Source organism: Oncorhynchus gorbuscha, linkage group LG14, assembly GCF_021184085.1.
Source record: "Oncorhynchus gorbuscha isolate QuinsamMale2020 ecotype Even-year linkage group LG14, OgorEven_v1.0, whole genome shotgun sequence".
NCBI lineage: Eukaryota > Metazoa > Chordata > Actinopteri > Salmoniformes > Salmonidae > Oncorhynchus > Oncorhynchus gorbuscha.
This window is the reverse complement of record NC_060186.1, coordinates 12,128,606-12,148,045: the sequence shown is the minus strand read 5'-3', so window position 1 is coordinate 12,148,045 and position 19,440 is coordinate 12,128,606. Positions and strand designations below refer to the sequence as shown.

General features: G+C 42.5%; 2 protein-coding genes and 1 non-coding gene across 6 annotated transcripts; 1 reads left to right on the top strand and 2 right to left on the bottom strand.

Moving 5' to 3' along the window:
• The first annotated feature begins 1,779 nt into the window (after window positions 1-1,779).
• LOC123994447 (guanylyl cyclase-activating protein 1-like) lies at window positions 1,780-8,676 on the top strand. The gene is made up of 4 exons (XM_046297045.1): window positions 1,780-2,131; window positions 5,689-5,838; window positions 5,932-6,025; window positions 6,131-8,676. The coding sequence occupies exons 1-4, from the start codon at window positions 1,934-1,936 to the stop codon at window positions 6,256-6,258; spliced, it is 570 nt and encodes a 189-aa protein (XP_046153001.1). The 5' UTR covers window positions 1,780-1,933; the 3' UTR covers window positions 6,259-8,676.
• On the bottom strand, window positions 8,158-8,231 carry trnaa-ugc. Its single transcript has one exon. It is a non-coding gene; the product is annotated as a tRNA-Ala (tRNA).
• On the bottom strand, window positions 8,668-18,153 carry LOC123994446 (origin recognition complex subunit 5-like). 4 transcript variants are annotated; one of them, XR_006831657.1, is made up of 15 exons: window positions 18,038-18,153; window positions 17,648-17,822; window positions 16,427-16,705; window positions 16,164-16,238; window positions 15,457-15,568; window positions 14,889-15,019; window positions 14,261-14,309; window positions 13,990-14,080; window positions 13,794-13,849; window positions 13,304-13,416; window positions 12,991-13,038; window positions 12,735-12,845; window positions 10,146-10,258; window positions 9,298-9,429; window positions 8,668-8,929 (listed from the first exon to the last, which is right to left on the bottom strand). XR_006831657.1 is itself a non-coding variant. In XM_046297044.1 (15 exons), the coding sequence occupies exons 2-14, from the start codon at window positions 17,759-17,761 to the stop codon at window positions 9,344-9,346; spliced, it is 1,332 nt and encodes a 443-aa protein (XP_046153000.1). In that variant the 5' UTR covers window positions 17,762-17,822; window positions 18,038-18,153; the 3' UTR covers window positions 8,668-8,929; window positions 9,298-9,343. The 4 variants fall into 4 exon arrangements, 3 of the variants coding, with proteins under 3 accessions (XP_046153000.1, XP_046152997.1, XP_046152998.1); XM_046297044.1 differs by having other exon boundaries at window positions 9,298-9,383; XM_046297041.1 differs by having other exon boundaries at window positions 8,668-9,429.
• Between the last annotated feature and the right edge of the window lie 1,287 nt (window positions 18,154-19,440).

Below are 19,440 nucleotides of genomic sequence, written 5' to 3'. Positions count from 1 at the left end.
AAAGTAGCTCTTTGGAAATAAATGGACATTATCGAACTAAATCAAACATGGAACTGGGATTCCTGGGAGTGCATGCTCATGAAGATCAAAGGTAAGGGAATATTTATAATGCTATTTATGAATAATGTTGACCACCCAATATGGCAGATAACTTTTTGGCTGCTTTGTTGTCTGAAAGCTATACTCAGATTATTGCATGGTTTGCTTTTTCCGTAAAGTATTTTAGAAATCTGACAACGCGGTGGCATTAAGGAGAAGTATATCTATATTTCGATGTCTAACAATTGTATTTTCATCGACAGTTATAATGAGTATTTCTGTCAAATGATGTGGCTCTCTGCAATATCACCGGATGTTTTTGGAACGAGTGAACGTAACGTGCCAATGTATAATGAGATTTTTTTATACAAATACGCACTTTATCAAACAAAACATGTATTGTGTAAGTCGCTCTGGATAAGAGCGTCTGCTAAATGATCATCAAACGGTTAGTGATTAATTTGATCTCTATTTGTGCTTTTTGTGACTCCTCTCTTTGGCTGGAAAAATGGCAGAATTTTTCTGTGACTTGGTGGTGACCTAACATAATCGTTTGTGGTGCTTTTGCTGTAAAGCCTATTTCAAATCAGACACTTTGGTGGAATTAACAACCAGATTACTTGAGGAATTTTAATTATGAGATTTCTGTTGTTTGAATTTGGCGCTCTGCACTTTCACTGGCTGTTGTCATATCGATCCTGGTAACGGGATTGCAGCCCTAAGAAGAGATCAGTCTTCAATGAAAACAGTTTCCAGAAGCAGTAGCATTTACTTTACAATTGCTGATCCAGACTAGCAATGCATATGTTCATATGACTAATGATGCTGCAGTGCATTTACAGTGGTGGAAAAAGTACTAAAGTGTCATACTTGAGTGAAAGTAAATGCTATACATCAAATTCCTTCGGTTAAGAAAACCGGGTGGCACATGCCAACACTCAGACATCATTTAGAAACCGCATTTGCTGAGTGAGTCTGCCTGATCAGAGGCAGCAGGGATGACAACGCTTTATAGTGATAGGTATGTAAATTGAACCATATTTCTGTCCTGCCTTAGCATTCGAAATATAAGTAGTTTAGTACAGACATCCCCCCCAAAAAATGAACGGTCCAATCCGCAATTTGTATCTCAAAATCAAATAATTTCTAAGTAACAATTAAGTACCTTACTGTGACTGTTTTCAATTAAAATTGTCAAATATAAAAAAATTTAAAAAATAGCTTTTTAGCAAAGAGCAATTTCTCAAGCAAGAATTTTGTTAGGACTGTCTGGGAGTGGCCTGAGTGGGGAGGGGAAAACTGAAAATAAGATTTTGAATTCTTTCTTATTGGTCTATTAAATCATTTACAGCTTGGTGATGTCACCAGGCAGGCCAAAACTCCCATCCCGCCAAAACAGGCTGGAATTTCAGGCAGCCTTTTCAAACAGCTCTTACACTAAAAAGGCATCATCATTTTCACAGTATTATTCCAACTTCAGTGTAGAAATATATATGTATATATCACGTTTTGACTGCACTGGGCCTTTAAATGGTACTTATCAGTTTGAGAAGAGAATACCAAGGTGTAAGTCAACGTCCCTGTCCCCATGGTTGGTGGACAGTGTACAGTCCTCCTTTCCTCCAATGGGACCTTAAGCCCATTATCAGCTGCTGCTCCTGGGTTACAGCCAACTAGAGACAGGGAAAACACAATAGGGTGTGGCCAGCCCGACCTGATTCAAAAGCCCCGGCCGGTGCCCACCTCCTCCCCAGATCCCATCGTTGTGTGACTGTGAAGAGCGATACCCTCCGCTTCACAGTAGACCAATAGGGCTCTTAAGGCGACCACTAACCCAGTCTTTCGAAACTTCTATAGGCTCCAGCCATCACAAAAGTCAGTCGACTGTACAGACATGGGTAACGCTACAGGATCCACCGTGGAAGATCTCCAGGCTGTGGAGAAGCACCTCTGGTATAAGAAGTTCATGACCGAGTGTCCTTCGGGTCAGCTCACCCTGCATGAGTTCAAGCAGTTCTTTGGGCTCCGGGGACTGGATGCTGAAGCCAACGCCTACATCGAGCAGATGTTCCGCACGTTCGATATGAACAAGGTAAGACGATGCGGCATTCATTGAACAGAGGCTGCTTGCAAAGGGGATGCTATAGGCTAAAACGGGCTTTACATTTATATGTCAAAGTAGGATGCCTTAGGCACACTCAAAATAGTGAAGGGGACACCTTACCAACAGAGGTATGTATAAGGATATGATTGGCTGCATTGTAAAATTTATGCAGTAATTACAAGTGCACCTAAATATATAGTAATGCCATCATGTCTCTACTCAAATAAGACCCCTAGTTCTCCATTTTCCAAAAGCTAAAGTACATTTTAAAAAGTGCGCATCTTAAACCAGCAAAAATCCACAGTTAAACAAAGGGAATCTCTTGAATCCAAGGGTTTTGTTTAGACTAGTCTTCCAGATGAGTTTGAAGAAGCTAATCATCTAATCATATATATTTAGTAACCCTGTTACCTTTGATTATAATATTATAATAGGCTGGGATTGGATTCATGTGCGATTTAGTACGAGGATTATTTTGAGAGACAAGTTGTCAATATCACTGCGGTAGGAGTGCAGTCTGAGTTGATCTACTATTTCTCTTTTAAATTATTTCAGCATCAGAGACAGCTGATTTTAATTAGGGATAGCTTATGTGACAGTTTAATGACAGAACATGATGCATGTGAACAGTTGGTTACACTGATCAGAATATTGAATGTTCACTTCAAAGAAATGACTTGAATCTCCATTTTAAATCACATTGAACCCTAAGGAATGTCCAGATCTCAAGAGCTCAAGAGCTGTGTGCCAGATTAGACCTTTATGTGTTTTGAGTTACCCATTTTTGTCAGTAGCTAGTAGTTTTATGGGTGTAGCTGGGGAGGTTGGAAACCATGGTACTATTCCCTGGGGACAGAACTAAGTGACTAACTAGTATTTTCAGATCTTCAGGACAGTGCAGTGAACAAGGCTGGCAATTATGTTACAAAACGGGTGGTTAGAATCCTGGATGCTGATTAAGAAGTGCAGTATGACAATCTTAGATTGTGCACATCAGCTGGGTTTAACCAATACTGATCTTTTTTTCCACTAACTGGTATTTTTTTGACAAATCACATCAGCTCTTTTTCAGAGCTGATCTGATTGTAGAGTCGCAATTCAACAGCTCAGACACGAGAGGTATGTGGCAGGGTCTACAGTCAATCACGGACTACAAAAAGAAAACCAGCCCTGTCAGGTGAACCACAATGTCTTGCTCCCAGACAAACTAAACAGCTTCTTTGCTCGCTTTGAGGACAATACAGTGCCACTGACACGGCCCGCTACCAAAATCTGCGGGCTCTCCTTCACCGCAGCCAACGTGAGTAAAACATTTAAACGTGTTAACTCTCGCAAGGCTGCCGGCCCAGACGGCATCCCTAGCCGCGTCCTCAGAGCATGCGCAGACCAGCTGGCTGGTGTGTTTACGGACATATTCAATCAATCCTTATCACAGTCTGCTGTTCCCACATGCTTCAAGAGGGCCACCATTGTTTCTGTTCCCAAGAAAGCGAAGGTAACTGAGCTAAATGACTATCACCCCGTAGCACTCAAGGATCATATCACCTCCACCCTACCTGACACCCTAGACCCACTCCAATTTGCTTACCACAATAGGTCTACAGACGACGCAATCGCAATCACACTGCCCATACCCATCTGGACAATAGGAATACCTATGTAAGAATGCTGTTCATCGACTACAGCTCAGCATTTAACACCATAGTACCCTCCAAACTCGTCATTAAGCTCAAGACCCTGGGTCTCGACCCCGCCCTGTACAACTAGGTCCTGGACTTTCTGACGGGACGCCCCCAGGTGGTGAGGGTAAGAAACAACATCTCCACCCGCTGATCCTCAACACTGGGGCCCCACAAGGTTACGTTCTCAGCCCTCTCCTGTACTCCCTGTTCCCCCATGACTGCGTAACCATGCACACCAACTCAATCATCAAGTTTGCAGACGACACTACAGTGATAGGCTTGATTACCAACAACGAGACGAGGGTCCTAGGAGTATGGTGTCAGGAAAATAACCTCACACTCAATGTCAAAACAAAGGAGATGATCGTGGACTTCAGGAAACAGCAGCGGGAGCACCCCCCTATGCACATCGACGGAACAGTAGTGGAGAAGGTGGAAAGTTCCTCTGCGTACACATCATGGACAAACTGAAATGGTCCACCCACACAGACAGCGTGGTGAAGAAGGCGCAGCAGCGCCTTTTCAACCTCAGGAGGCTGAAGAAATTTGGCTTATCACCAAAAACACTCAAACTTTTACAATCGAGAGCATCCTGTCGGGCTGCACCACCGCCTGGAATGGCAACTGCTCCGCCCACATCCGTAAGGCTCTCCAGAGGATAGTGAGGTCTGCACACGCATCACCGGGGGCAAACTACCTGCCCTCCAGGACACCTACACCACCCGATGTCACAGGAAGGCCATAAAGATCATCAAGGACAACAACCACCCGAGCCACTGCCTGTTCATCCCGCTATCATCCAGAAGGCGAGGTCAGTACAGGTGCAGCAAAGCAGGGACCGAGAGACTGAAAAACAGCTTCTAGCTCAAGGCCATCAGACTGTTAAACAGCCATCACTAACATTGAGTGGCTGCTGCCAATATACTGACTCAAATCTCTAGCCACTTTAATAATTCAAAATGGGATGTAAAAAATGTATCACTAGTCACTTTAAACAATGCCACTTTATATAATATATAATGTTTACATACCTACATTACTCATCTCATATGTATATACTGTACTCTATACCATCTACTTCATCTTACCTATGCAGTTTGGCCATCGCTCATCCATATATTTATCTGTACATATTCTTAATCATTCCTTTACACTTGTGTGTATAACGTAGTTGTGAAATTGTTAGGTTAGATTACTTGTTAGATATTACTGCATGGTCGGAGCTAGAAGCACAAGCATTTCGCTACACTCGCATTAACATCTAACCATGTGTATGTGACCATTTTTTTTTTTTTTGGTCAGAGACCAATTAGTGAAAAAAGGATCAGAATTGGGCTGCCTGTGTAAACGCAGGCATAGTGAAGTGATGGTGTCAGTGTAAAGCTGAGCGAAGTACGACTCATTTGGGTTGACCCAGAGGGCACTAATGCTGCCAAGTAATTTGTAGGATCTTAATGTGAGCCAGTTTTCTACAGCAGGAAAATAATCCTATAGCAACAGGAAAAGTGAATTATTATGTGGAATATAATTAATGGACATTTTTTGAAGGGGTTAACACATTTTTTTACAAAAGAGAAAATCAAGTCAGAAATGTTTAAACCTCAAATACACTACAAGTTTTAAAATGTCTTACATTGCAGGAAAGTTTACCTGCAACATGGTGATCAAATTAAGATCCTACATCTGTATGTCTTGCCACGGCCTTGGCACAGATCAGTGTGGAGATAATCCCCCAGCGATTATACATAGTTATCATCCCTGCATTATCTAAGCAGAACATGATCACCTACATCTTGAGGAGATGACTGAGATAATCTGAGATGGGAAAAAGAGACGTTCCAACTAACACTTTCCTTTTTACAGGATGGCTACATAGACTTCTTGGAGTATGTGGCTGCACTGAGCCTGGTGATGCGGGGTAAAATGGAACATAAGCTCCGCTGGTACTTTAAACTGTATGATGTGGACGGCAACGGGTGCATTGATCGAAGTGAGCTGCTAAACATCATAAAGGTATAGAGACCAGTCCAGTAACGCAGTGCTGTACAATGGAATCTGTATCACACAAAGGCATGCAGGCTAACTATTGCCTTTTGTCTTATTCAGGCTATCCGTGCAATCAATGGGAATGAAAACCAGGAAGTTGATGCAGAGGAGTTCACCAACCGGGTGTTTGACAAGATAGACGTCAACGGAGATGGCGAGTGTCCACTTCTTTTTTTTGTCACAGACTTGTAGGGTTGCGAGTTATGTCCCTTTCAGGCTAACAATCTCTTGACCTTGTCTTCTACCTTCTACTCATCAGGGGAGCTGTCTTTGGAGGAGTTTGTGGCAGGGGCTCACACTGACGAAGACTTCATGGAAGTAATGATGAAGACCTTGGATCTCACCCACATAGTCGCCATGATCCACAATCGGAGGCACAGTGTTTAGTCTGCCCTCAGACGCCTCCATCTCCACTCTCCATTGTAATAGACTGCCGAAGGGCCACATAGGAACTGAGTCATGAGCCCTCAAAAGATCTAGCCCAGATTTGTATAAAGACAATCTTTATCTTAGCAATGCTGAAGGGCCATGCTTTGAATCCATTCTTTGTTGTCGGAATACACAAGAGGTTGGAATGACGATGAAAAATTCCCTTTGCCTGCATACAAATAACTCAGTCAACCATCGCTGGCTGGTTAGTGCCCTTGTGCATGATCTAAATCTGAGAGAGGTCTACATGATGAGAGATTTCTCACACCGTCAGCTGAACGGGAGACCCAACTAGGTCATAACATAAGGAGGGTGGAAGATAAAGAGGGTGGAGGGAGTGGAGTGGTGACTACCCAAGGTGGTGATTACCCATTATAACCCATGCATTCCGGCATTCCTAAATAAATATTTTTAAATCCCTCACCCACCTCAAAGGAAGATTCCTGTAGGGAAATTATCATTTCCAAACTACATCGATAATGACGTCTCAAACGATCTTTTGGACCAAACTCAGTTATTCAGTTGAGTGGTTCTTCTCTATGACTGTGTGTCCGGGTTCTATTGGAGGAAGTTCTAATTCACCCACTTTCCTGCCAGTACAGTCAGTTGTCAGCTCAAATATGACTAGAACCCAAGTTCATTCTGTGCCATGACTAAACGTTCCAGTTCCTCAGGAAACAGGTTCTTCCACAAGTTAGGGATCTATAAATAACTTAAGATACTTGTCACAAAATGCACTTTGTAAAAAAAAAAAAATAAGACCAGCATGTTTTACATTGCACTGGCCCCAGTTGATAGGAAATTCAAGTCAGCATTTTCAGGACATTAATTTGAAGGAATATCTTAACAACTACATTCTAATGTTTTCCCTACCAGACAGTAAAGTGTAAAAAATAAATTGTGCACATTTGTTTGTGTTTCTGTGAGTGTGAGAAACATACATGAATGACCAATGCGCTCGCCTAGATGGCATTAGAATTACCTTTACATAGATCCATAGCCCACTAACCTTGTTTTACCCAAAAATTGCTCTAGTTTATAATAGTCAAATAAAGATTGAAATCTGTTGTATTTTCATCACACTCCACAGCTTTAATTGCGCACTATTGTTTTAGAAATCAAAATGCCTAACAGACATTACAGCCTCTGTGGCATAATTAAGGAGACAGGGTGGTGAGTCACAAGGCAGACTGTGCCAGTATGGTTGCCATGACAACCGCGACCCATTTCCATGGTAACACACATCCATAAAGCACTACAAAAAGGTTACGCAGCACTTACATGGATCTGAATGAATCTGGAAGGAGGGACACTGACCAGGGCAGTCTGACAGTCAGCAGCATGTTTAAAAACAACATGAACATGATGTAAAATATCAATAAATATGCCGGCTGATACATAGAATACTCCTTTCTATTTGGTTTGGGTGTTGAGGTCACAGTCAGTCAGGGTGAGGACCTAAAACCACCAAAACTCCCCTTGTGGATCTGACTGTACTGGCTTTACCTCTGCAGACAGACAGGACAGACTGCATTGTGCTGAACTGGTTGATCCACTGCTCACAGGATGAGTGTTTAAATCTGGATAATTGTCATCAGTTATGGGATTCACTGGGGTAGGAATGGCCAGTGACAAATAAAGTACCCAGGAATATGGCAACTGTCAACCCAGAAAGCATTAATAATCTACAACTGCAGGCTATAACACACCACTAACCACATATACTAAATCAATGCACCACTGTTATCAGGAAGGATGTCAACCATCACGGAGAGCTGATCATTTTACATTTTAGTCATTTAGCAGACGCTCTTATCCAGAGATTCTTACATTAGTGAGTCCATACATTTTCATAGTTGTCCCCCGTGGGAATTGAACCCACAACCCTGGCGTTGCAAGTGCCATGCTCTACCAACTGAGCTACACGGGACCAATGAGACACTAGTGTACTGCTACTATCTAGTGCCTCAGCTCAGATCCCTCCCACATATAGCTTAAAAGGAATCTGAGACTATGTAGTACATGGGGCTTTGACCACTATGGAATTTTGGGTAACAATTAATTGTCATGAAAACGGCCATGGATATTGTCAGTCATCTTTGTTAAAAAAATGTTTTGCGCTTTTAATGTATTATACTGAATCTTTGAAAACAGCCATGACATACCTAATGAATACAACACAGCTTTGGTGACAACCGTGTCTCAAAAATGAATGGGTTTGACCGCTTGGAACATTTGGAAAGGAAGTTTCTCCTCTCGACCATGCCGTTCTGCTCGTAAAACGATGACCAACATTACCCTCATGTAAAAATGAAAAACTGCTATTGGGTAAACTTGTCTATATCTACTAAATAAAGTGGACCACCATAAACGCTGGAAGATGTTTATTTTGTGTTCACGGTTATTATCCATAATTGTTATTTACACGATTATTGTGCCAACCTTATTTCATACTATCAGCACAGCCATTTACACCAACAGAGCAATTAATGGGACAATTTGACATCATGGGAAGCAAGATCTAGAGTCAGAAAGAAGGAAACGTAGAAATATTACATACCCTACATTTCGTACCTTAAAAGAGGTCTTCGATGAGTCCTTCATTCTACCAGGTTCTTATTGCGCATAGCTGTAGTTGTCAGACCATGGAGAGAACATAATCCTGTCACAATTATGAAACCTTTGTTAACAGGGACATTTTTATTTTGGGCCATTTAATTGAAAAATAATATTGAAGTCCACCACAACCCCAAGGTATCCAAAGGGCTCCTGTGAATCCAGTAAAATACGAATGTTCTTCATTGTTTGTTTACCACAATCAAACAGGTGTAGCTAGGGAATCAATAGGCACATTCACAATGCTGCAGATGCTGGTGTCTGACAGTGGTTCCAGTCAGTCATCAGGAGGCAGTAAAGCATAGGCCTAATGATTCCATAGCCCTCTGGTCCTGCACAGTGCACACAGTGAGGAGTCCAGACAACCAAGGCATCTCCCACCTTTCTGCTCATGTTTGTCCAATGTCCACCAGTACATTCCATTCCATCAGAGTCCAGCTGAATTCCTCTCCATTAAACCACCACGGCTAGAGGAAGTCATACAGGTACTTTACAATGTCAAAGCTCACAGTCCTGGAAATTAAGAGCAGTGGGTCACAAAACTCAGTATCTGATATTCTAAAAATAGAAATGTCTAGCAGTAAAACAGATTTGTGGTGAATACACTAAAGCAGGGCTCTCCGACCCCGTTCCTGGAGAGCCACCCTCCTGTAGGTTCCCTCCGACCCCGTTCCTGGAGAGCCACCCCCCTGTAGGTTCCCTCCAACCCTGTTCCTGGAGAGCCACCCCCCTGTAGGTTCCCTCCAACCCTGTTCCTGGAGAGCCACCCTCCTGTAGGTTCCCTCCAACCCTGTTCCTGGAGAGCCACCCTCCTGTAGGTTCCCTCCAACCCTGTTCCTGGAGAGCCACCCTCCTGTAGGTTCCCTCCAACCCTGTTCCTGGAGAGCCACCCTCCTGTAGGTTCCCTCCAACCCTGTTCCTGGAGAGCCACCCTCCTGTAGGTTCCCTCCAACCTTGTTCCTGGAGAGCCACCCTCCTGTAGGTTCCCTCCAACCTTGTTCCTGGAGAGCCACCCTCCTGTAGGTTCCCTCCAACCCTGTTCCTGGAGAGCCACCCTCCTGTAGGTTCCTTCCAACCCCAATCTAGCACACCAGGTTCTAATAATTAGCTGGTTTATGAACCGAAAGAGGTCAGTTACAACTGGGGTTGGAGCGAACACCTACAGGAGGGTATGTCCCTAGGAACAGGGTTGGAGAGCCCTGCACTAAAGACAACAGTAACATACACACCTGGAGATGGCGAGGATGAAGTCCAGAGAGACGGCACATTTGTACTTGGGCGCATCCAGCTGGTCATCGTGGCCCAACTGATTCAACAGCTGAAGGGTCACCAGGGAGGAGATCTGGAGGGGGGGGGGGGATTTGTCATCAACCATATTTCATTTGGCTTTACACAAATAGAGAATTCAGACTGGAGATCAAATCATTTTAAAGTCACTTCACATTAAGCCCATACCACACATCAATTTAAGAGCAGTTCAGGGGTTGAAATAATCTAGCCATGGGGCCAGCTGGTGAATTAGAATAAGAACCATCCAATCATACACTAATACTACCATCACATGACTATTCCAGGAGTTCCACTAAATAACATTGCTACATCATTTTCCATAATCCCAGTTCAGAGTCAGAGCTGATTGAGGACCTTTTCCACTGAAGAATGAGTTTGTTTTATACTGAACAAAAATATAAGACTCAACATGTCAAGTGTTGGTTTCATGAGCTGAAACAAAAGATCCTAGAAATGTTCCATAAATCTTTCCTGCCCAGGACCTCCACATCCAGCTTCTTCACCTGCAGGATCATGGGGGGTACTGGGGATTATTTCTATATGTAATAAAGCCCTTTTTGGGGGAAAACTCATTCTGATTGGCCAGGCCTGGGTCACCAGTGGTTGGGCCCGGCTCCCAAGAGGGTGGGCCTATGTCCTCCCATGGCCGCTCCCCTTCCTAGTCATGTGAGATCCATAGATAAGGGCCTAATGAATATATTTCAATTGATTGATTTCCTTATATGAACTGAAACTCCGCAAAAATCGTTGAATGTTGCATTTATATTTTTGTTCAGTATATATGAGTGCATTTTACTTTTCATTAATATTCATGTCTATAGTGTATATTGATGTGTATGTTTGATACGGGGCTCATTTGTAAGAGTCCTTGATCTCAGCATGACTCCCTGTCAAAATAAAGGTTAAATACAGTGGGGCAAAAAAGTATTTAGTCAGCCACCAATTGTGCAAGTTCTCCCACTTAAAAAGATGAGGCCTGTAATTGTCATCATAGGTACACTTCAACTATGACAGACAAAATGAAAAAAAAATATACAGAAAATCACATTATAGGATTTTTAATGAATTTATTTGCAAATTATGGTGGAAAGTAAGTATTTTGTCACCTACAAACAAGCAAGATTTCTGGCTCTCACAGACCTGTAACTTCTTTTTTAAGAGGCTCCTCTGTCCTCCACTTGTTACCTGTATTAATGGCACCTGTTTGAACTTATCAGTATAAAAGACACCTGTTCACAACCTCAAACAGTCACACTCCAAACTCCACTATGGCCAAGACCAAAGAGCTGTCAAAGGACACCAGAAACAAAATTGTAGACCTGCACCAGGCTGGGGAGACTGAATCTGCAATAGGTAAGCAGCTTGATTTGAAGAAATCAACTGTGGGAGCAATTATTAGGAAATGGAAGACATACAAGACCACTGATAATCTCCCTCGATCTGGGGCTCCACGCAAGATCTCACCCCGTGGGGTCAAAATGATCACAAGAACGGTGAGCAAAAATCCCAGAACCACATGGGGGGACCTAATGAATGAACTGCAGAGAGCTGGGACCAAAGTAACAAAGCCTACCATCAGTAACACACTACACAGCAAGGGACTCAAATCCTACAGTGCCAGACGTGTCCCCCTGCTTAAGCCAGTACATGTCCAGGCCCATGTGAAGTTTGCTAGAGAGCATTTGGATGATCCAGAAGAAGATTGGGAGAATGTCATATGGTCAGATGAAACCAAAATATAACTTTTTGGTAAAAACTCAACTCATCATGTTTGGAGGACAAAGAATGCTGAGTTGCATCCAAACACCATATCTACTGTGAAGCATGGGGGTGGAAACATCATGCTTTGGGGCAGTTTTTCTGCAAAGGGACCAGGACTACTGATCCATGTAAAGGAAAGAATGAATGGGGCCATGTATCGTGAGATTTTGAGTGAAAACCTCCTTCCATCAGCAAGGGCATTGAAGATGAAACATGGCTGGGTCTTTCAGCATGACAATGATCCCAAACACACCGCCCGGGCAACGAAGGAGTGGCTTCGTAAGAAGCATTTCAAGGTCCTGGAGTGGCCTAGCCAGTCTCCAGATCTCAACCCCATAGAAAATCTTTGGAGGGAGTTGAAGGTCCATGCTGCCCAGCAACAGCCCCAAAACATCACTGCTCTAGAGATCTGCATGGAGGAATGGGCCAAAATACCAGCAACAGTTTGTGAAGACTTACAGAAAACATTTGACCTCTGTCATTGCCAACAAAGGGTATATAACAAAGTATTGACCAAATACTTATTTTCTACCATAACTTGCAAATAAATTCATTAAAAATCTTACAATGTGATTTTCTGGATTTTCTCTCATATTTTGTCTGTCATAGTTGAAGTGTACCTATGATGAAAATTACAGGCCTCTCTCCTTTTTAAGTGGGAGAACTTGCACAATTGGTGGCTGACTAAATACTTTTTTGCCCCACTGTATATATTTTTTAATTATCCCTTGGATGACACTGCAGAAAGTCTGAGTGTCTCAGCTGACCTGACAGAAAACACTGGCGGTGGGGGCCACTCTGCTGTCCACCACACTGTAGAAAATGGCCAGGAGACGGTCCAGAGGGAACGGCTTGGGCCCCAGCAGGTGATTACTGGTCTGAATGGGAGAGAGGTGAATTCACTAGGTAGAACATATCATTGACGAAACCTAAAGAATAGTACAACAGCTTTAGCTAAAGATAATCACATTTACATTTAAGTCATTTAGCAGACGCTCTTATCCAGAGCGACTTACAAATCACCTTTTCATGTTTCTTCAAAAAGTTGGTCTTTTTTATTTTGCCATGGTGCTGTTGGGCAAGAGAGAATCATATAATCACCAATAACTAAAACACACAAGGATGGGGGGAAATTATGCAAACAATTACATTTATAGAAACTGCAATCCATCTACAATATTAAAGCTGATCTACACCCCCCTGCAAAGAAGCAGGCAAACAGAGTTGGTGAATAGCAGGTGGCATTGATGTTTAACAATGGACTCCTATTCCAACGTGTCTAGCTTTTGAGATGGTGAGGTGAAGGAGGTTCAGGTGCTGAGGAGAGAACAGGTACCTTGAGGAAGAAGCGTTTGTCAGTGCGAGCAGGGTTGTAGGAGGCCAGGTATGCAGCTATCAGCAGGAACTTTGAGTAGTAAGGCAACTCCACATGGGCATGAGCAGACAGACCTGAGAATGGCAGAGGAAGCTCTCAATGTCTTTACCTGGGAAACATGTACAACAGCATCATCTACAGATGGCTTGTGGATAGGAGGTGAGATGAGAGAAACATCTGCTGTTGTTTCCACTGTCTGGGTATCTAGTACCAATGAGTCTGGAGTGGGCCCTCCATTCAGGGATAAACATAGGGGTAGTTTAGAGGGTCCACTCCCCTGAACTCCCTCTCAGGCTGGGGACAAGCAGCAACACAAAGGAAGAGATAGCTGGTCTGGGAGTGTGTGAACTGGTCCTGGTCACTAGATTCTAACTAGGTTATTTCCACCGGTCTTGTTCTCAGTGCATGCATATCTGTGTGTATCTGTGTGTCCACACTTCTCCTTGCCTACCTCTCACAGCTCCTGCCTCCTTCTCCTCCATCTGCAGCTGTTGCTCCCACTGCACACTGAGCAGAAGAGAGACATGACGAAGTCAGGGGAGACACCACTATTACAGAGCCAGCAGCACTGAGCAGCTGTTGTGTAATAAAAGCTAAATCAATGGGACTCGAACATCTTTGGCTGAGGCAGATGTACACAGACAGACCTGGACACCTCTCGCAGGTACACCGTCTGCATGGCCTTCTTCAGGTGAGGCTCGATGTTCCTCCACAGCTTGTGAGTGTCACTCTCTTTCACTGAGGGCAGAGAAAATAAAGGTTGGAATTTAAACATTGATAATCTGAGAGACAAGCTAGAGAGAGGATGACATGAAAGGAATCCATCATCAAATTAAAGTACAGAGAGACACTAAGGGAAGACAGCAAAGTCATTGAAATATTGATGTGGTTACTGTTCTAGAAATATGAATATATTACCTTTGCCTTGCTCCAAAGGTTCAATGAATTTAGAGAAATTGAGGGCAGCCTGTTTGAAAAGAGAATAAAAAATATGAAAGGACAACAAGTACAGACTATGATGTCTGTACATGTTGTAAACAACATGTCAGCCAAGGTTGGATCATTATTACAATTCTGCATATCAAAGAAAACCAATCCTTAGAAGTAGTAACTCAAGTGGACTAAATAAAATAGTGATGGATAGCCTGGAAACAAACTCATACTGAATCCTCAAAGGGTAGCATGGAGAGTGTGTCCGTACAACAGAGCAAACGGTTGCCTAATCTGAAATGAACCCCTTGCACCAACCTATTGGCACTTCTTTAAGCCCCCAGAATACATCTTAAAGGACTGGGATAAGTGTGCAAGCCATACATTTTTTCAGACTTACAAGGTGGCATCAAGACACATCTAGAGATAGGTGCAAGGGCTAGTTCTTTGTCTGGGGTGTCAGAGCGTATTATGACGGAGCGTGTTAACAGCTAGTTGAGAGTTACTTTGAGTGTGTCTGTGTCCTTACTGACTGTGGTCTGAATGTGTGAGCATGTGTGTGAGAGTTCAGTGTTACTATGTGTGTGCCTGACTACTTATGTAGTGTGTAACTGACCAGGTGTCTGAGCTCTCGGAGGTCCCTGCAGACGGAGTAGAAGACTCCCAGTAGAATGTTGATGAAGGCTGAGTAGAGCTCTGGGGAGTAGGACGGGTGGCTGTCCTCAGACAGGATCTGCTGCAGCTCCCCTGCACAGGAACAACACACACACAGTCAATGCCTGCCTCAATGAAGTCACCACCAAAGATTCCCTCATACATGATTGTAGTCATTTTATGTACAAACATTGATTAAATCCTAAGTGTTAATTTTCTCGACCGGATGCCTTTGTTTGCCGTGTTCCGTCAGTCACTTCTCACGTGTTGGTGCAAAACCACAGGTACAAAGAGGAGGTTGGTGACACTAATTGGGGAGAACAGTCTTGTGGTAATGACTGGAGCGGAATAGGTGGAATGGTATCAAATACATCAAACACATGGTTTCTAGGTGTTTGATGCCATTCCATTTGCACCGTTCCAGCCATTATGATGAGCCGTCCTCCCCTCAGCAGCCCCCACTGCCACTAATCCATCTGTACCTAATTCAATGCTAAAGGCCATAGATGCTTATCTGTTGACAGCTGTACCTTTACTGTAGTCAGGGAAGTGGAGCAGCAGTGGTTCAAAGCATCCAGTGTTGGGTCGGAACTTATCCCACACTATCTCACTGAGCAGGATCACCATCACATTGTCATCGACCTGCCAAAGAAACCGTGTGTCAGTTACGTAGAGGTACAAAATCAGATCATGGCATTGCATTGTGGATTCACAAAGAATAAAACTATGTTGGTAGCCAACAACACCTTTACAACATCAATGCAAGGGGATGTGTTTCCCTCCTTCAAACCGGAGTAAACTAAAGAGGGAGGACAGTTATGAAGACAGCTGTCCAAGTACATTCTCCCAACACTTCACATTACAATACTGCTTCTGATTATCACCTCAAAAGGTGCATCTGTCACCGTAACTGCACTCGCTACACGCCACTCAACACAGCTGTTAAAAACACTTCTACCAAGATAAAAACAGGCGGCATTCAGCTTTAAAAACTAAACAAAAACCTAACATTCTGGTCGTCTACCTGCACTTCTGAAGTTCAGAATTAATATACAAAGAATGATTATCATTCTTCCTCATCACTGCCTTTCAATGCACTTATTTGAGTGCCTCCTTGAAACATTCAACTCAAGGTTATCAATCAAAAAGGGACCCTTCTGCACTAGTTCACCATCCATCACTCAGTCTGTCTGCAACTTAATGAAGTAGAATGCTCAACAGGTGACATGACTCTTACCAGTTCCTGAAGGCGCAAGAAGGCAGGGAGGAGATTGGCTTCCATATCTCTAAGGAGCTCAGCCCGGTCCAGCACCTACCCAGATACACACAGCAGAGGTCACTGTAACTGTTTCATCATACATTATAAACCACAAATTATGCTTTATAACAATTCACGTTATACTTCATCGGAAAGAGAATCTGCATTGTAACTGAGGATGCAATTTTTAAAAGAAGTGGATTATCACAGGAATATCACAGGTGAGGATGATTTTTACTCACAATGTATCGTGTCTGCTTGGCTGAGGCCTGGACACACAGTTGTTTGTAGACTCGTACGAAGTCTGACAGGGAGGGACTGCGGGACAGTAGGGAGGCAGAGTCGGAGCCAAAGAGGGAGAGGAGAACCTGCTCAAACAGCAGTCCTACAGAGACACATTCCACACAGCTCACTGTGGCATAGGGAAGCTCCAGTTCCTTCAGCAAGGTGTGAATCACATGGCTTTTTCCTGTGGCACGATGACCATAAATGAAAATGGAAGGGTAGCTGCATTGCTCTGGCTGTAGGCACAAAATGTATTAAAGTGTCAATACAATGATTCACATATTTGGGCAAGAAAACATTTTAAATGTATTATTTAATAGCGGCGATGGGTGGTGTTTAAGATTAAGGAGGACGATTTATGAGCATGGTCTTATTTCTATTACAGCATTTTGGATGTTTGTCATTCATATTCCATTTACCCAGTTCAATGTAACATTGGTAGGTTTCGGCTACTACATGATACTAAAAATTCCCATTACCCATCATGAGGTTGCTACAATCTAGTCTATGAATTAAAGTTTACAATGTAGATGCACACAGTTCAAGAGAAAAATTTGTGACAGACAGTGACACAATCAATATTGCATCTAGCTCTTTGAACTAGGGTGTAATCATTAGTCCAAACAAGAGTTTCTATTGGACAAATGCATGCGTTTATCCCGGTTTCTTCCATTTCCATCTGTTTAAGAAACGTTTTTCAACAGAATCATCAGAATGAATACACCCCTGATCACGTAAACATAGTTCACTTTCATAGCAGCTACGTTGTATTCCTCCTCTCACATTTTCCTTTTGCTTGTGGACTTCAATGCAAAACACAACAGCTGTCTGAGACCAGGCAGAAAAAGTCAAACCATGTCATATCCGCTACACACAGCCTACATCTGTTTCACCATATTAGCTAAAGTAACATCACAGTCAACATAGCTAATAGAACTAACAAGTTAGTAAACCCGCTACAATCATGCAGTATAATGTAAGTAGTTTCGCAGTTAAACTGACGCCCCCGGTGGCAATAAATGAGTAAAACCTAAAGCTTACCTTGACTTGGAATAGTTCCCGTGTTAGATAGTCATAGCCAGCTAACTAACGTAGCATCCCTCTGTGGTAGTTTTATTTTTATTTAACTGTTTACCGTAAGGAACATTATGCTACAATGTTTCAAATCAGACACAGACCTCTCCCATCAACGCCAGCAGCATGCTCGCCTGGACATCTCTGCAAGGCAACCTCTCCATCACGCGCTGCAACTTTTCATCTTCATACCCTAGGTGCTGACGTAGTGCTGCCATTGTTTAGGCTACTTTTAGACACACACCGAACCGTAAAGTGTGTGACTTAAAGTAGTTTGGCCTGTAATAGAGATAAAGAGACAGTTACAGAACAAGGTGACTCTTGACAAACTAACGTTAGCGGTGCATTGTGCAAATTGTCTGCCTTCCTTCCTCTGCAGCAGTGCTAGCTAACTCAACTGACCACAACAGTGTAGCTCTCGTGGAAATTCAAGGGTAATGTTTAGTTGTTGAAAGTTAATATTTTGTTACTGCAAGCATACTGAATAATGTTACCTGGTTGGAGTTCATGCAGTGAAATTACCCATATCCAATATCCCTGTAAACTTGTCAAGAGTTTCCCGCGTCTCCAAATTTCACCTCACAATTTCCTGTCTCTTTTACAAGCCAATCACCGCCAGGTTAAAGCAATTGACTCTGGGAGTTGTAGTTGTCTATTAGCAAAGCAATGCCACTATCACCAAATGCCATCACCCCTATTTGCGAAGTTTTGGATGTATGAAAGCGATTGATTTAAATGAGGACATTTCGTTTCATTGCAAAAATGTTCAAACACCGGCTTCTCGGGCATTAGCACTTAAATAAACCACCAGTTTACTGAATACCATTGGTGTTTAACATGAGGGTTTTAGCATGAAATATCCTTTATATGTTTTTACACAATTATTTGATTGCTTTGTTGTAAATGTTTTGGCGCCAAACTGGTGGCAGATGTGGAAAAAGTCAACACTTGGAAGAGTTAATAGAAAATAATGCCATTGTTGATGCTTTTTTCATTAGCCTAATTAGGCTATATTTCATTGAACATATGGTCTTTCCACTAGAAACCCCACAATATGGACAAGCTAATAAAAATGGAATACTACATATGAATACATTTTTTAAATAGTTATTCAAGTATAGTCCTAAATTACCAGTTACCATAGACTGCCATAGATTACCTGTTAAGTACCCAAATGACCGAAGATGTTGATGTTGGTAAATTACAGGTAGATCCCTATACAGATCTGTATCGGCGGCCTGATGGGAAAAGCTGGTAGGCTACTCCTGGCTATGGGGCCATAGCGTTTACAGTGGGACACTACAGGCTAGTTAGTAGATGAAGTGGGACAACATTTTGTCATTAGAAATGCATTAATGTCCCACTTCACCTGGCACTTGTTGTGAAATCATTTATACGGCTTTGTAAAGGCTTAGGCCTATATACTGTATAAAACACGCTCCGTTTTCACCATTTTGTGACAGTAACCTTATACTAGACTCACCCCATGCCCTATGAATATTGATTTGGGGAGATTCCAAGCTCTTTGTAAAAATCGAACTAAAATGAGTCTGCACACCTTTGAATTGATCCTGTTCTGTTCTTTTCATACATTCATTTTTTTAAATCATAAATTTTTCTATTCTCTCTTTCTTTCATGTCATGATCCTTTGACCCTACCGTTGTTATTTTCCTCCAGTTCCTTCCACCATCATCCTATGCTGTTTATGTGATATATAGCCTCTATCGTTTATTTTGAGTTGTTATGAACAACTACAACAACATATTGCAATATGTTTTAGATTATCGGATGAAGGAAATTACATTTAAATTTATTAAAGTTTTATTTTGTGCATTTTTGTAGCTGAAAAAGGTCCCAGTGCCACTATTCAAACACCATTAGATAATAAGGAATTGG

Bases quoted from the DNA above. Each gene is read 5' to 3' on its own strand.
- LOC123994447 (XM_046297045.1), top strand. From the start codon at position 1,934: ATGGGTAACGCTACAGGATCCACCGTGGAAGATCTCCAGGCTGTGGAG. The intron at 2,132-5,688 runs GTAAGACGATGC...TCCTTTTTACAG, and splicing joins GCACGTTCGATATGAACAAG to GATGGCTACATAGACTTCTT. The intron at 5,839-5,931 runs GTATAGAGACCA...TGTCTTATTCAG, and splicing joins AGCTGCTAAACATCATAAAG to GCTATCCGTGCAATCAATGG.
- LOC123994446 (XM_046297041.1), bottom strand. From the start codon at position 17,761: ATGGCAGCACTACGTCAGCACCTAGGGTATGAAGATGAAAAGTTGCAG. The intron at 13,850-13,989 runs GTCTGTCTGTGT...TCTTCTGCTCAG, and splicing joins TACCTGCGAGAGGTGTCCAG to TGTGCAGTGGGAGCAACAGC. The intron at 9,430-10,145 runs GTGTGTATGTTA...CTTAATTTCCAG, and splicing joins TTCATCCTCGCCATCTCCAG to GACTGTGAGCTTTGACATTG.